Source organism: Gigantopelta aegis, chromosome 10 (assembly GCF_016097555.1).
Source record: "Gigantopelta aegis isolate Gae_Host chromosome 10, Gae_host_genome, whole genome shotgun sequence".
Taxonomy (NCBI): Eukaryota; Metazoa; Mollusca; class Gastropoda; order Neomphalida; family Peltospiridae; genus Gigantopelta; species Gigantopelta aegis.
Window position 1 is genome coordinate 212,077 of NC_054708.1, and position 16,846 is coordinate 228,922.

The 16,846-nt window shown below is 37.4% G+C and overlaps 1 protein-coding gene across 2 annotated transcripts in view; it reads right to left on the reverse strand.

Moving 5' to 3' along the window:
- LOC121382945 overlaps window positions 1–16,846 on the reverse strand; it is a 211,391-nt gene that overhangs the window by 168,875 nt on the left and 25,670 nt on the right. For both annotated transcript variants that reach the window (XM_041512633.1, XM_041512632.1), the window contains exons 3-8: window positions 11,248–11,471; window positions 10,795–10,936; window positions 4,145–4,371; window positions 2,959–3,051; window positions 2,130–2,519; window positions 1,233–1,309 (exon numbers count right to left, since the gene is read on the reverse strand). In XM_041512633.1, coding sequence (XP_041368567.1) covers window positions 1,233–1,309; window positions 2,130–2,519; window positions 2,959–3,051; window positions 4,145–4,371; window positions 10,795–10,936; window positions 11,248–11,471 — 1,153 coding nt within the window. The remainder of the gene's footprint in view (window positions 1–1,232; window positions 1,310–2,129; window positions 2,520–2,958; window positions 3,052–4,144; window positions 4,372–10,794; window positions 10,937–11,247; window positions 11,472–16,846) is intronic.

The following is a 16,846-nucleotide window of genomic DNA, read 5'->3' on the forward strand; positions in this document are numbered from 1 at the left end:
ATCATCGTAGGACTGTCATATTTACTTGTTATCACATCAGTATCATCGTAGGACTGTAATATTACTTGTTATCAAATCAGTATCATCCAGGCACTGTCATACTTACTTGTTATCAAATCAGTATCATCGTAGGACTGTCATATTACTTGTTATCAAATCAGTATCATCGTAGGACTGTCATATTACTTGTTATCAAATCAGTATCATCGTAGGACTGTCATATTACTTGTTATCAAATCAGTATCATCCAGGCACTGTCATACTTACTTGTTATCAAATCAGTATCATCCAGGCACTGTCATACTTACTTGTTATCAAATCAGTATCATCGTAGGACTGTCATATTACTTGTTATCAAATCAGTATCATCGTAGGACTGTCATATTACTTGTTATCAAATCAGTATCATCGTAGGACTGTCATATTACTTGTTATCAAATCAGTATCATCCAGGCACTGTCATACTTACTTGTTATCAAATCAGTATCATCGTAGGACTGTCATATTACTTGTTATCAAATCAGTATCATCGTAGGACTGTCATACTTACTTGTTATCTGATCAGTATCATCGTAGGACTGTCATACTTGCGTGTTATCAAATCAGTATCATCGTAGGACTGTCATACTTACTTGTTATCACATCAGTATCATCGTAGCACTGTCATACTTACTTGTTATCACATCAGTATCATCGTAGGACTGTCATACTTGCGTGTTATCAAATCAGTATCATCGTAGGACTGTCATACTTACTTGTTATCACATCAGTATCATCGTAGGACTATCATACTTACTTGTTATCTGATCAGTATCATCGTAGGACTGTCATATTACTTTTTATCAAATCAGTGTCATCCAAGGACTGTCATACTTACTTGTTATCACATCAGTATTGTTCACGGACTGGCATGCTTACTTTTTATCAAATCAGTATGATCTAGGGACTGGCATACTTACTTTTTGTTAAATCAGTATGATCTAGGGACTGGCATACTTACTTTTTGTCAAATCAGTATGATCTAGGGACTGGCATACTTATTTTTTGTCAAATCAGTATGATCTAGGGACTGGCATACTTACATTTTATCAAATCAGTATGATCTAGGGACTGGCATACTTACTTTTTGTTAAATCAGTATAATCTAGGGACTGGCATACTTATTTTTTGTTAAATCAGTATCATCCAATGACTGTTGTACTTACTTGTTATCAAATGACTGTTGTACTTACTTGTTATCAAATGTCTTCAAGTGCGGATCGTTCAGAGACTGACATACGGATTTTCTGTCACTGTCTGCTGTGTCAACCTAAAATAAATATTGAAATAACATTCACGTGATGTAAGAGTATAACTGTACTCAGCCTACCAATAGCAAGACTTGACAATACTCCATATTTGTGTATTGATATAGTGGTCTAATACTTATTTGTGTCTTTACATATATCCTCTACAGGCTGGTAGGTACTGGGTTCGGATCCCAGTCGAGGCATGGGATTTTTAATCCAGATACCGACTCCAAACCCTGAGTGAATGCTCCGCAAGGCTCAATGGGTAGGTGTAAACCACTTGCACCGACCAGTGATCCATAACTGGTTCAACAAAGGCCATGGTTTGTGCTATCCTGTCTGTGGGAAGCGCAAATAAAAGACCCCTTGCTGCTAATCGGAAGAGTAGCCCATGTAGTGGCGACAGCGGGTTTCCTATCAAAATCTATGTGGGCCTTAACCATATGTCTGACGCCATATAACCGTAAATAAAATGTGTTGAGTGCGTCGTTAACTAAAACATTTCTTTCTTTCTTTTTACATATATTCTTTCAATTGTTAATATTATTGTTTAAAATTATTAAAATATCTGGTTACATTATAAGCAGTAAATTTCAAGAATTATTTTAATCGACACAATAACAAACAAGCACGTTTGTAATGTATAAAAACAAAAGTGAAAATTTCATTCAGTTACTGACGGAAAAAATCGAATCACAACAAAGTGTCAAGTTTATATAAGAATACCTTCATTCTAAAAATGATGAAATATTTGTAAAATACTCCACTTTACTGACAATATGTCTGCATGTTTAAGTTTGGTTACATAATCTATTTTACTAACGAGCTATGTGCATTTACCTTGACCTCATTTTGCGATTCCTCGTACGTGACGTCACCAACGTACGTGAGGAGCGTGATAACGGACGAGCGCGTGCCGTCTGTCAGCATGTCTCGGTTGGCTCGCACACGCACGTGATGCGTCGTCTGCCAGTCCGCCATTGTTATAGGTGTGGCACAGCCCGCTGATTGGTCGCTCTCCTTCGGAAAGACAATCTGGGGAATGTGGCTATCTTCAGGTGACGTGCATTTTAGGGGCTGCTCGTCTGTTACCGTAGCAACCACGAAGACGTTGCAGTCTGGTTTTTTGTTTCCAATCAGACACAGTAGGTTGGGTGGCGCGTTGAAAGTAACGTTGATCTGGCCGTCCGTCCCTCCTTCTGTCAGACTGAGCGTCGCCCCAGACAGACGCTACACCGACAAGAAACAACGTACTGCCTGTATTTGTATCATAACCTGTTTCTGCTTCGAGAATAATTCATGTTTACAAATTAATAGTTTTTATTCTATACTGATTTTGTTTTAATTACTATATTCAAACAGTTTTGAACTGGAAACAGTATGTACTTTTTAAAGACAAAAAAAAAAGAGGAAAATACTATATACATAACCACCACACATATGCATTTTGAATTTATTATAAAATCAGATATAAAGAATACAAGAGATTATTAGCATACTGAATATATTTCGTTTTTCAAAGACATTTCATAACACAGTAACATTAGTATATAATATAAATGTGTATGTGTATAAGCTAAGAAACGTTGAACAAATTACACCATGATCGGTGTATCCATGACAAAAGCATGGCAGACAGCACAACATACAAAGCGTATTTATTACCCACCTTCATCTGAGGTCTGTATACGTCACTGGGTAGTTGGTCACTAAGTCTGACGTCACAGTCGGGAGTGTAACACGCCTGCACCTTACACACGTGCTGAAAACAACATGTAGTGTTTAAACCGGTTTCATGATGATGTGACACTGGTCATTTATTCAGTCAGATATTACAGAATAATAACATGGTGCTAATATATAGTGTTTAAACAGGTTTCATGATGATGTGACGCTGGTAATGTATTCAGTCAGATATTACACAATAATAACATGGTGCTAATATGTGGTCTTCTGTTGTTTCGCTGGTTTCTTTCACGTTTACCACGATAATATATACTAGTACAATAATACTGACATAATGCCATTTTATGTCTCTTTTATTCACAACTGAAACACAAATACTTTTTATTCGAAAGATATATTTTTATAGACGTTATGTAGTAATAATTATTACTATAAAGAATACGTTTTACGATTGTTGTATGAATGTTTATATGTGAAGTTATTCTTAACAATACGTGTGCATGATCTAGAAGTTAGAGAGTATTCCATACAGTTTGTTTCTGTGTGAAGTTATTCCTAATAATACGAGTACACGATCTAGAAGTTAGAGAGTATCCCATACGGTTTGTTTCTGTGTGAAGTTATTCCTCATAATACGAGTACACGATCTAGAAGTTAGAGAGTATCCCATACGGTTTGTTTCTGTGTGAAGTTATTCCTCATAATACGAGTACACGATCTAGAAGTTAGAGAGTATCCCATACGGTTTGTTTCTGTGTGAAGTTATTCCTCATAATACGAGTACACGATCTAGAAGTTAGAGAGTATCCCATACGGTTTGTTTCTGTGTGAAGTTATTCCTAATAATACGAGTACATGATCTAGAAGTTAGAGAATATCCCATACGGTTTATTTCTCTGTGAAGTTATTCCTAATAATACGAGTACATTATCTAGAAGTTAGAGAATATCCCATACGGTTTGTTTCTCTGTGAAGTTATTCCTAATAATACGAGTACATGATCTAGAAGTTAGAGAGTATCCCATACGGTTTGTTTCTGAGTGAAGTTATTCCTAATAATACGAGTACATGATCTAGAAGTTAGAGAGTATCCCATACGGTTTGTTTCTGTGTGAAGTTATTCCTAATAATACGAGTACATTATCTAGAAGTTAGAGAATATCCCATACGGTTTGTTTCTGTGTGAAGTTATTCGCCTCCACGCTTAGCTTGTGTTGAAGTTCGCCATTAGCCAATAGCTGTTGTGCAATATCCTTGTCGTCCTGGTACCACGTCACTTTGTACTGGATGCTGAAGCTGATGTCATCCTTTATGTCACAGACCAGGTACATCATATCGAGTGATGTATAGTCCAAGTAGAGGGTAGGAGTTGTCAAGGCAGATGCTGGAACAGTGTCTGTCACAAATGAAAAAAAACTTGTTACTCAGTCTGAACAACAACACCGTTATTCGCTGGCAAGACGGTATCTCTGCACAATGCAGCCAAATGGGCATTTGTTAAAATAGTGGTTCATTCCATGGACCTCAATCTCGCGCCTCGTGTATAGGAGGACAGCCACTCCCGGTAAGACCCTTTACTGGACAAATCATCCTTCTCTCACCGGTCAATAGAGAACTGCCACCCTAGCACAGGACAGTGCTCACTGGACAATGTATAGCTGTGATGACATGCACTCATGAATCATGGTCAAAACAATGATGATATCAGGTTACGCGAACGATGAGCATATCCTGCCACATCGGTAACACACGTCATGAGTACTGCCACCACAGCTGTCAAGTCTGTCACTTCATCTAAAACATGAGTACTGCCACCACAGCTGTCAAGTCTGTCACTTCATCTAAAACATGAGTACTGCCACCACAGCTGTCAAGTCTGTCACTTCATCTAAAACATGAGTACTGCTACCACAGCTGTCAAGTCCGTCACTTCAAAAGAGATGAAAAAGTATGCATAAGTTCTAAATATGACATCGTGTCAGCCATAATTTTGGTCAACGATCATATTTATAGATATAGCCTCTAAATGTCTACCACTACACTTTTGGAATGCCCTCAGAAGTCCCTGGATATCATAACTCTGATGGAACAACTTCAGTACCAGAATGATATGGCGTTGTTTGAAATCTGCATACAAGGAACATTCCCTAAGGTATTTTAGAACTTGCAGAATGTGTAGACACCTAAAGCTGGAGCAGAAAATATATTACTCGAGATAAAGGGAAAATTAACTATCGGACAGTTGACGTCATTCCTTTTGTCGTACAGCTTAGTTTGGAGACCATGTTGCTTTAAATCCCTATACTTAGATCGCGGTATGATACTGATTTAATACCTTCAGATGTTTCTTTTATTTCTAGCTCTTGTGGAAGGTAATCTGAAATGCTGTTGTTATTGAATGATATAAGATGATCAATATAGCGGAAAGCACATTCTGATTCCTTTGTTTTGATTTAACCGATTAGTCCGACATTCTGATTACTCTGCTTAGAGACAAATCGGCGAGTAGTGGAGCACAGTTAGTGTCTATGGGGATTCCCATTTCTAATAAATATCACCTGTCATAATATTGTATGTCTTCCTAATAAATAGCACCTGTCACATAATATTTTATGTCTTCCTAATAAATATCACCTGTCACATGATACTGTATGTCTTCCTAATAAATATCACCTGTCACATAATATTGTATGTTTTCCTAATAAATGTCACCTGTCACATGTTGTATGTCTTCCTAATAAATATCACCTGTCACATGTTGTATGTCTTCCTAATAAATATCACCTGTCACATAATATTGTATGTCTTCCTAATAAATATCACCTGTCACATAATATTGTATGTCTTCCTAATAAATATCACCTGTCACATAATATTTTATGTCTTCCTAATATATATTTCCCCTGTCACATGTTGTATGTCTTCCTAATAAATATCACCTGTCACATAATACTGTATGTCTTCCTAATAAATATCACCTGTCACATAATATTGTATGTTTTCCTAATAAATATCACCTGTCACATGTTGTATGTCTTCCTAATAAATATCACCTGTCACATAATATTGTATGTCTTCCTAATAAATATCACCTGTCACATAATATTGTATGTCTTCCTAATAAATATCACCTGTCACATATGTATGTGTCAGTATACTTTAGTCTGGATTCGGGTTTTACAAACTGTCCAGATCCATGGAAGATAGTTATGCATTCATATCTTCATTCACCGTTCTTTGAAACAAAGCCCCATTGATTAATAAATGGAGTTTTTCTTATGTTTGTCTTGTGTGTGTGTGTGGGGGGGGGGGGGGGGGGGGGGGAGGAGGGATATTGTTGTGTATAATGTTGAATAATCAAATGTTTTAATACCAGTGAACTTTGGTCTAGAATGGGGCGGGATGTAGCCCAGTGGTAAAACATTCACTTGATGGTCTGAGGTCGATCCCTATCGGTGAGACCACTGGGCTACTTCTTGTTCCAGCCAGTGCACCACGACTGGCATATCAAAGGTCGTGGTATGTGCTATCCTATCTGTGCATATAAAAGATCCCTTGCTACTAATGGAAAAATGTAGCGGGTTTCCTGTTTAAGACTATAAATTACCAAATGTTTGACATTTAATAGCCGATGATTAATAAATCAATGTGATCAAGTGGTGTCGTTAAAGAAAACAAACTTTAACTTTTTGATCTGGATTGAGAGTGAATTATTTAAAGTAAATCTTTGGATTATTGAGAATCCACACATGTAATATACAATCTCGCTGTGTACAAACCTTACCGTTTAGGAGAACCACACATGTAATATACAATCTCGCTGTGTACAAACCTTACCGTTTAGGAGAACCACATATGTACGTTTAGGAGAACCACATATGTGATATACAATCTCGCTGTGTACAGACCTTACCGTTTAGGAGAACACACATGTAATATACAATCTCGCCGTGTACAAACCTTACCGTTTAGGAGAACCACACATGTAATATACAATCTCGCCGTGTACAAACCTTACCGTTTAGGAGAACCACACATGTAATATACAATCTCGCCGTGTACAAACCTTACCGTTTAGGAGAACCACACATGTAATATACAATCTCGCCGTGTACAAACCTTACCGTTTAGGAGAACCACACATGTAATATACAATCTCGCCGTGTACAAACCATACCGTTTAGGAGAACCACACATGTAATATACAATCTCGCCGTGTACAAACCTTACCGTTTAGGAGAACCACACATGTAATATACAATCTCGCCGTGTACAAACCTTACCGTTTAGGAGAACCACACATGTAATATACAATCTCGCCGTGTACAAACCTTACCGTTTAGGAGAACCACACATGTAATATACAATCTCGCCGTGTACAAACCTTACCGTTTAGGAGAACCACACATGTAATATACAATCTCGCCGTGTACAAACCATACCGTTTAGGAGAACCACACATGTAATATACAATCTCGCTGTGTACAAACCTTACCGTTTAGGAGAACCACACATGTACGTTTAGGAGAACCACATATGTGATATACAATCTCGCTGTGTACAGACCTTACCGTTTAGGAGAACACACATGTAATATACAATCTCGCCGTGTACAGACCTTACCGTTTTGGAGAACCACACATGTAATATACAATCTCGCTGTGTACAGACCTTACCGTTTAGGAGAACCACACATGTAATATACAATCTCGCCGTGTACAGACCTTACCGTTTAGGAGAACCACACATGTAATATACAATCTCGCCGTGTACAGACCTTACCGTTTAGGAGAACCACACATGTAATATACAATCTCGCTATGTACAGACCTTACCGCTTAGGAGAAGCTGTCACTCTCGCCTTGGCATGTGAATGTGTTTTTTAAATAATACTTTTAAAATGCTTAAATATCAATGATGAATATGGTAATATCTTATATTGCTTTCACGGCCAGGTCTGTAGCTATTATTAAATATTTACCCAATTATTTTTCTTGAATCTCAAATAACTGTGGAATAATACATCATCCGACTTTAGGAATTGTTCATCATTTTATAGAATAAAAGTTCAAATTGAAAAAGCAGACCCCACTGTACCATCTTTTCATGAAGGCGACAGAAGGCAACAGATATTACTTAGTCGACTCCGTCTGAGTATCGGCAATCTAAATGGTCATATTGGTCATCCTATTGAAGACGCTGAACACTTTTTGCGCTATTGTCCTATTTACAATATGGTTCGTAATACTCACTTGTCTAATTATTTTTATTTCAATTGTAACGTTTTATTATTTGGTGATCTGAACCTTAGTAACCAAGAAAATACCTGCATATTCAAATCTGTCCAAGACTTCATTAGAAATAGTAAACGTTTTGAGACGACTTAACCATTAACTTACACCCATTCACACTCTCTCTCTTTCTCTCTCTCTCTCTCTCTCTCTCTCTCTCTCTCTCTCTCTCTCTCTCTCTCTCTCTCTCTCTCTCTCTCTCTCTCTCTCTCTCTCTCCTTTTCTCCTTTTGTTCACTTCATTTGTCTTCGTTTACAAATAACAATGTATTAAATTTGTCATCTTGGCTGTATGTCTTTGTATTTGAAAAATGTAGGGAGAGGTCCATGTCTGCTGGCCGATCCCAAAACCGCATATTCAATGGTTAATAAATATTGTTTAAACCAAATATAATTGATTAGTGTTTTAGCAGATTTGTTGTAGTTAGAAAATTCTTGTTTACAAGTAGACTTACTTAGATTTGATCGAATATAGTTTTTTTGTTTTCTTCTATTTAACACCATACATAAATAGAAAGCGGATCTGTAGCTAGTAGAGACACATTAATCTGAACGTCAAAACCGTATAAACCGTGCAGAGTCGAAGGGTATTTGGCAAAATAGTGCTTGTCAAACGAATGATCAGATATAGTTTAATAGGTCAAACTACTTAAGAAAACATAATTTCAAAATCAATGCGCAGACATTCTTCAACTATGGAAGATTATTGCTGTTTCATTTATATTATGATCAATTTTTTTTTAAATTGCACAGAAAAACTAAACTTTTATGTTAAATATTCTAGAGTCGATGAAAAATAATTTACTTTTTATTTTGTAAGCAATGGAGATTTGTTTATGCATTTACAATAAAAATTGCTACTGATATTTTGTGCTCAACATCTTGTCAGTTATTAACATGCCACATAACTCCATGGTTTGTGGGAGAGATAATTAATAAATGGGAAATAGAACATTGTCACTGCACAAGACTGCCGAAAGTATACTGTCACCGTGGCAGTATATTATACTGTCACCGTGGCAGTATATTATACTGACACACTATTTATTTATTATAAATCACACTGTCTGTGTATTATATTGTAACACTGTGAATGAATTATATTGACACTGTTTTTTATTATAAGTCACACTGTCTATGTATTATACTGTCACATTGGCTATATATTATACTGTCACATTAGCTATATATATTATACTGACGCACTGTAAATGTATTATGTCTTATAAGTCACATTATCTATTTATTATAAATCGCACTGTCTTTATATTATGACATATTGTCTATGCATTAAACCGTCACACTGTTTATGTATTACACTGTCTATGTATTACACTGTCACACCGTCTATGTAGTATACTGTCACGCTGTTTATGTAGTATACTGCCACACTGTCTATGTAGTATACTGTTATACTTTCTATGTATTATACTGTCACACTCTCTATGTATTATACTGTCACACTATATATGTATTATACTATCGCTGTGTCTATATATTATACTGCCACACTGCCTATGTAGTATACTGTCACACTGTCTGTGTTATACTGTCACACTATGTATTATACTGTCACTCTCTCTGTGTGGTATACTGTCACTCTCTATGTAGTATACTGTCACGCTGTCTATGTATTATACTGTCACGCTGTCTATGTATTATACTGTCACGCTCTGTGTATTATAGTCACTCTACCTGTGTATACTGTCACATTGTCTATGTATTATACTGTCACGCTATCTTTGTATTATACTGTCACGCTGTCTATGTATTATACTGTCACGCTGTCTATGTATTATACTGTCACGCTGTCTATGTATTATACTGTCACACTCTCTATACATTATACTGTCACGCTGTCTATGTATTATACTGTCACGCTCTGTATATTAGACTGTCACACTCTCTATGTATTATACTGTCACGCTGTCTATGTATTATACTGTCACGCTGTCTACACATCTTCTACCTGGCATCCTGCCAATGAAACAAGTACACCGTTTAAAGAGATCTACACACATTCTACCTGGCATCCTGCCAATGAAACAAGTACACAGTTTAAAGAGATCTACACACCTTCTACCTGGCATCCTGCCAATGAAACAAGTACACAGTTTAAAGAGATCTACACACCTTCTACCTGGCATCCTGCCAATGAAACAAGTACACGTTTAAAGAGATCTACACACCTTCTACCTGGCATCCTGCCAATGAAATAAGTACACGTTTAAAGAGATCTACACACATTCTACCTGGCATCCTGCCAATGAAACAAGTACACGTTTAAAGAGATCTACACACCTTCTACCTGGCATCCTGCCAATGAAACAAGTACACAGTTTAAAGAGATCTACACACCTTCTACCTGGCATCCTGCCAATGAAACAAGTACACAGTTTAAAGAGATCTACACACCTTCTACCTGACATCCTGCCAATGAAACAAGTACACAGTTTAAAGAGATCTACACACCTTATATCTGACATCCTGCCAATGAAACAAGTACACAGTTTAAAGAGATCTACACACCTTCTATCTGACATCCTGCCAGCTCTATCCGGAAACAAGGTTCGTTGTGGAAGTCTACAATGACGATGCGAATGCGCCTCACCGCTGTAGACGTGATGGCGAGTGACCACGTGGACGAATCAGTAAAATTGGCTTCAAACTCCTGCAAATATCAGCTACATGACATTAAATACGCAAATTAGCAATTATCTATTTATAAAACAATGTACTTTTTTTTATAAACATGCCTCGAAGTCTTGCAAATATTAGATCCAGGAAATCAAATACTCAAATTAATAATTATCTATTTATAAAACAGCGTACATCTTTTACATAAACATACACGGTATTTAGTTATTGGCCGAGTTTTCATATTGTCACAAGAGCAGATCTGTAAAAATGTTTATGAAACAAACAACACGGACAAGATAGACATTATTTATAAACATAACAATATAGTAGTGATAAACATACGCTAGCTTTAGTTGCCGGATCCTCATAGGTTGTCAACACACCCGGTCTGGAAGTGGACAGTTCCACCTGAATATTGAACTTCGTCACGTAGTTGTTAATGGACTCGTTCTTTGTGCTCGGTCGTTGCAGCATGACCGCAGTGACATTGGCGGGCCTGTAGAGGTTAATTTCAAACCATTCCTCACTTGTTGCATTGCTCGGACACCACGCACCATAATCAATGTCTAAAAAAACGAAAGATGTCACTGATATTAAAACAAGTTTAAAAAGAATTGTTTGACAACGTATCTAAGGAGCGAAATCCACCCGGATAACGAATTATGTGGTAAAAGGTATATATCTAACGAAGATGAATGTAGTATTCTATTTCTTGCATTACATCGGTATAATAAGGTTTAAAATAAATTAAACAAAGTTTTCATCTACAGCTTATTAACGGAATATTCGTGCTTAATCTAAACGACAAAATCGTTATGGTGATTAAAAATCGTATCTGCGCACAAGACAGTCGAAAGTGTAGTTTGGTAAAGTTGTGATTGTTTCCACGAATCGCTGTAAGATGTTTCGTTTATTGGAGGACTGCCATTCCACAGGGTACTACATCCTTACGCCGCCTCTTGATTCACAGAATCTAACACCTTCAGATACAGATAGGGACATTTCAACACAAGAGACAAAATATTATTTTGTGCGGTTCGAGGTTTACCAAGACCCATACAAAAACAGTTAGTACGTGGAATGTCGCTGTGTAATACAAAACTATCACAGTGTTTTCTGCAATAGAGGTATAAGAGCTACATACATGTATTCAGTTTACACACTAATACAGTATTCGTCACCGTTATAGAAACTGATTCAGTTTACAGTATTCGTCACCGTTATAGAAACAGATTCAGTTTACAGTATTCGTCACTGTTTTAGAAACTGATTCAATTTACAGTATTCGTCACTGTTTTAGAAACTGATTCAGTTTACAGTATTCGGCACCGTTATAGAAAATGATTCAGTTTACAGTATTCGTCACTGTTGTAGAAACTGATTCAGTTTACAGTATTTGTCACTGTTGTAGAAACTGATTCAGTTTACAGTATTTGTCACTGTTGTAGAAACTGATTCAGTTTACAGTATTCGGCACCGTTATAGAAAATGATTCAGTTTTCAGTATTCGTCACTGTTGTAGAAGCTGATTCAGTTTACAGTATTCGCCACTGTTGTAGAAACTGATTCAGTTTACAGTATTCGTCACTGTTGTAGAAACTGATTCAGTTTACAGTATTTGCCACTGTTATAAAAACTGATTCAGTTTACAGTATTTGTCACTGTTGTAGAAACTGATTCAGTTTACTGTATTCGGCACCGTTGTAGAAAATGATTCAGTTTACAGTATTCGTCACTGTTGTAGAAGCTGATTCAGTTTACAGTATTCGTCACTGTTTTAGAAACTGATTCAGTTTACAGTATTTGTCACTGTTTTAGAAACTGATTCAGTTTACAGTATTCGTCACTGTTGTAGAAACTGATTCAGTTTACAGTATTTGTCACTGTTGTAGAAACTGATTCAGTTTACAGTATTTGTCACTGTTGTAGAAACTGATTCAGTTTACAGTATTCGGCACCGTTATAGAAAATGATTCAGTTTTCAGTATTCGTCACTGTTGTAGAAGCTGATTCAGTTTACAGTATTCGCCACTGTTGTAGAAACTGATTCAGTTTACAGTATTCGTCACTGTTGTAGAAACTGATTCAGTTTACAGTATTTGCCACTGTTATAAAAACTGATTCAGTTTACAGTATTTGTCACTGTTGTAGAAACTGATTCAGTTTACTGTATTCGGCACCGTTGTAGAAAATGATTCAGTTTACAGTATTCGTCACTGTTGTAGAAGCTGATTCAGTTTACAGTATTCGTCACTGTTTTAGAAACTGATTCAGTTTACAGTATTTGTCACTGTTTTAGAAACTGATTCAGTTTACAGTATTTGTCACTGTTTTAGAAACTGATTCAGTTTACAGTATTTCCCACTGTTGTAAAAACTGATTCATGTTACAGTATTTGCCACTGTTATAGAAACTGATTCAGTTTACAATATTTGCAACTGTTATAGAAACTGATTCAGTTTACAGTATTTGGCACTGTTATAGAAACTGATTCAGTTTACAGTATTTGCCACTGTTGTAGAAACTGATTCAGTTTACAGTATTTCCCACTGTTGTAAAAACTGATTCATGTTACAGTATTTGCCACTGTTATCGAAACTGATTCAGTTTACACTATTTGGCACTGTTATAGAAACTGATTCAGTTTACAGTATTTGCCACTGTTATAGAAACTGATTCAGTTTACACTATTTGGCACTGTTATAGAAACTGATTCAGTTTACACTATTTGCCACTGTTATAGAAACTGATTCAGTTTACAGTATTTGGCACTGTTATAGAAACTGATTCAGTTTACAGTATTTGCCACTGTTGTAGAAACTGATTCAGTTTACAGTATTTCCCACTGTTGTAAAAACTGATTCATGTTACAGTATTTGCCACTGTTATAGAAACTGATTCAGTTTACACTATTTGGCACTGTTATAGAAACTGATTCAGTTTACAGTATTTGCCACTGTTATAGAAACTGATTCAGTTTACACTATTTGGCACTGTTATAGAAACTGATTCAGTTTACAGTATTTGCCACTGTTATAGAAACTGATTCAGTTTACACTATTTGCCACTGTTATAGAAACTGATTCAGTTTACACTATTTGCCACTGTTATAGAAACTGATTCAGTTTACACTATTTGGCACTGTTATAGAAACTGATTCAGTTTACACTATTTGCCACTGTTATAGAAACTGATTCAGTTTACACTATTTGGCACTGTTATAGAAACTAATTTAGGTTACACTATTTGGCACTGTTATAGAAACTGATTCAGTTTACACTATTTGGCACTGTTATAGAAACTAATTTAGGTTACACTATTTGCCAGTTAGGGAACCTTAATAAGTTTACCGTATTTATCACTCTTTTTTTAAAGTATCTGTCACTATTATTGAAACTGGATTTATTACAGTATTTGCCACTGTTATAGAAACGTATCCAGTATACAGTATTTGTAAGAGAGAGAGAGAGAGAGAGAGAGAGAGAGAGAGAGAGAGAGAGAGAGAGAGAGAGAGAGAGAGAGAGAGAGAGAGAGAGAGAGAGAGAGAGCGAGAGAGAGAGAGTCTGTCCATAGACAGTAAATGCGGACCGGGGTAGATCTATAAGGGATAAGCAATAAGGAATCTTTTATATGCACTTCCCACGGATAGGACAGCACGTACCACGACCTTTATATACCAGTTGTGGGAAACTGGTTCCCCAAAGCCAGTTAACAAGCTAGGAACGTACTACATACGCTGGCCAGTGACGGGTGACGGGTGATTGTCGTCTGTTAGCTGGACTATATAGATGATCTAGTGTGTAAGAAGCGCGGGTACGAGGTCTGTTAGTGGACCGTGGCGCAGTGAGTCGGCTCGGGCCACGCCGCGTCCCGCTGACAGGCACTCGGCTGGGTAAACACCCATCAGAGAAATGTCAACAATACACTCATATCTGCTGCATATCGGCACGACTCAGGAATACCCATACAGATAAAAGTGATCACGTGACGAGAATATCTGTGCGCGTGTGATTGTCTCGCGCACGTTTCATGATCAGACCGTCGGTGGCGCGGTGATAGAGCCGCGCCTACTTTTAACACGTAAGTCTCTTGTCTCCGGCGCCGTCAACTGACACTGTGTGGGAGTTTCCTTCAATAGCTAGGTGCGGATTTAGGCGGGGTCCAAGGGTCCCGGACGACACCCACCCTTGTATCACTTGTTTCAGTTAACATTGTCTTTGTGTCGCCCTAACCCTATCGCTTTGTATAGCCTAGAGTCAACAATTCGGTGTATCGACAGATCCGAACTACATTTATGTTAATTAGTGTTACCCACCCCTCGATAAAAAATAGATCCGCGCCTGATCACAAAATGGAGTCTGGTAGCTAGTACAGAAGTTCCCACATACACCCACTGTTGCATGGTACCAAAGAAGAAAGTCCCGTATTAAAGTTCGAGGTTCAAATATTTACGGAGAAAAACAGATGCCGCTGTGCTTCGTAGTAATATGTGACATTGATTATTTATTTTTTGCAAATAGTATTATTCATAGGCAATAAATAAATAGTTCATATACAGTTGTTACTCATTGTATACACCAGAGGTTGAAACTAATGCAGGGTACCCCAAAAATGAAGGTGTGATTTTTAACAAAAACGAATTCTACTCATAAAAACATTAATTAAATCTCTTAAATAATATGTGACGCCTCCCCCATTCTTTTAGGTGGATTAAATGTGAGGTGCCACCCTTTGTAATGTTGTACTGCCTGGGTGTGTTAATACGCTACTTGTATCAGTTTTATTAGTAAACGTTAACATTATCGGCAATAGGAATTGATTTGGTCTATTGCAACCTACAGGAAACACGTACTACATGTTATATAGTTTCAATGCACGATGAGGGCTGCTCATAAAAAGAACAACTTTGTTTAAATTCTTAAAATTCCACGTAACAGACTGGTTCTAGTGTACAGACGGCACACCTTTAATAAGCGTACTGCCTCAGTGCAGTAATACACTCTCTGTGTCAATAAAGGAAATTAATTTGGTGTGAGACAACCTTTACTGCAGGTACATGTATATTCTCTTACACTGCATTTACCATAGTTTGACACCCAATAGCCGATGTATTTTCCTTTTTTGGGTGTCGTTAAACGTCTATTATATTCTATTCTCTTACACTGCATTTACCATAGTTTGACACCCAATAACCGTTGTATTTTCCGTGCTGGGGTGTCGTTAAACGTCTATTATATTCTATTCTCTTACACTGCATTTACCATAGTTTGACACCCAATAGCCGATGTATTTTTCGTGCTGGGGTGTCGTTAAACGTCTATTATATTCTATTCTCTTACACTGCATACACTATGCAAATCAAACTGACCGCTCGAATCTTGTATGGTCAAGGAACAAAATCATAAAAACGCATGACACACGGACACACACACAATCTCTCTCTCTCTCTCTCTCTCTCTCTCTCTCTCTCTCTCTCTCTCTCTCTCTCTCTCTCTCTCTCTCTCTCTCTCTCTCTCGTCTATTTAAGTTTCATGACTATGGAGTCAACATGTCATGTCATGTCATAGGGTTTTACGTGCACATTCAGAACAAGCTGTTGTAGCCTTGGCCGGCTCCTCCGTCCATGACAGGAAAGGGGGGGGGGGGGGGAGAGGAGGGACAGCCTGCACTGGCAAGTCGGTAGCAGGCAGGTGGGGGTGGTGGTGGTGCTATAGAATTTTGAATGGAGCAATTAATGCCAAAGAGAAAGGGTGCGCAATTTTGATTGAGGAAATTTGGCGCAATTTTTGAACGGTCGGTCGAAAGGTAAATGGCAGAGCTAATATAGGTTTTGATATTAGTGAATCGAGAGTAGCTCATTAATTTAGACCTCTACGATGCTGTGGTGTCTCCCTAGGTTGCCCATAAGGCCCTTAGAAAGGGCCTGACCGCTTCTGGTCGT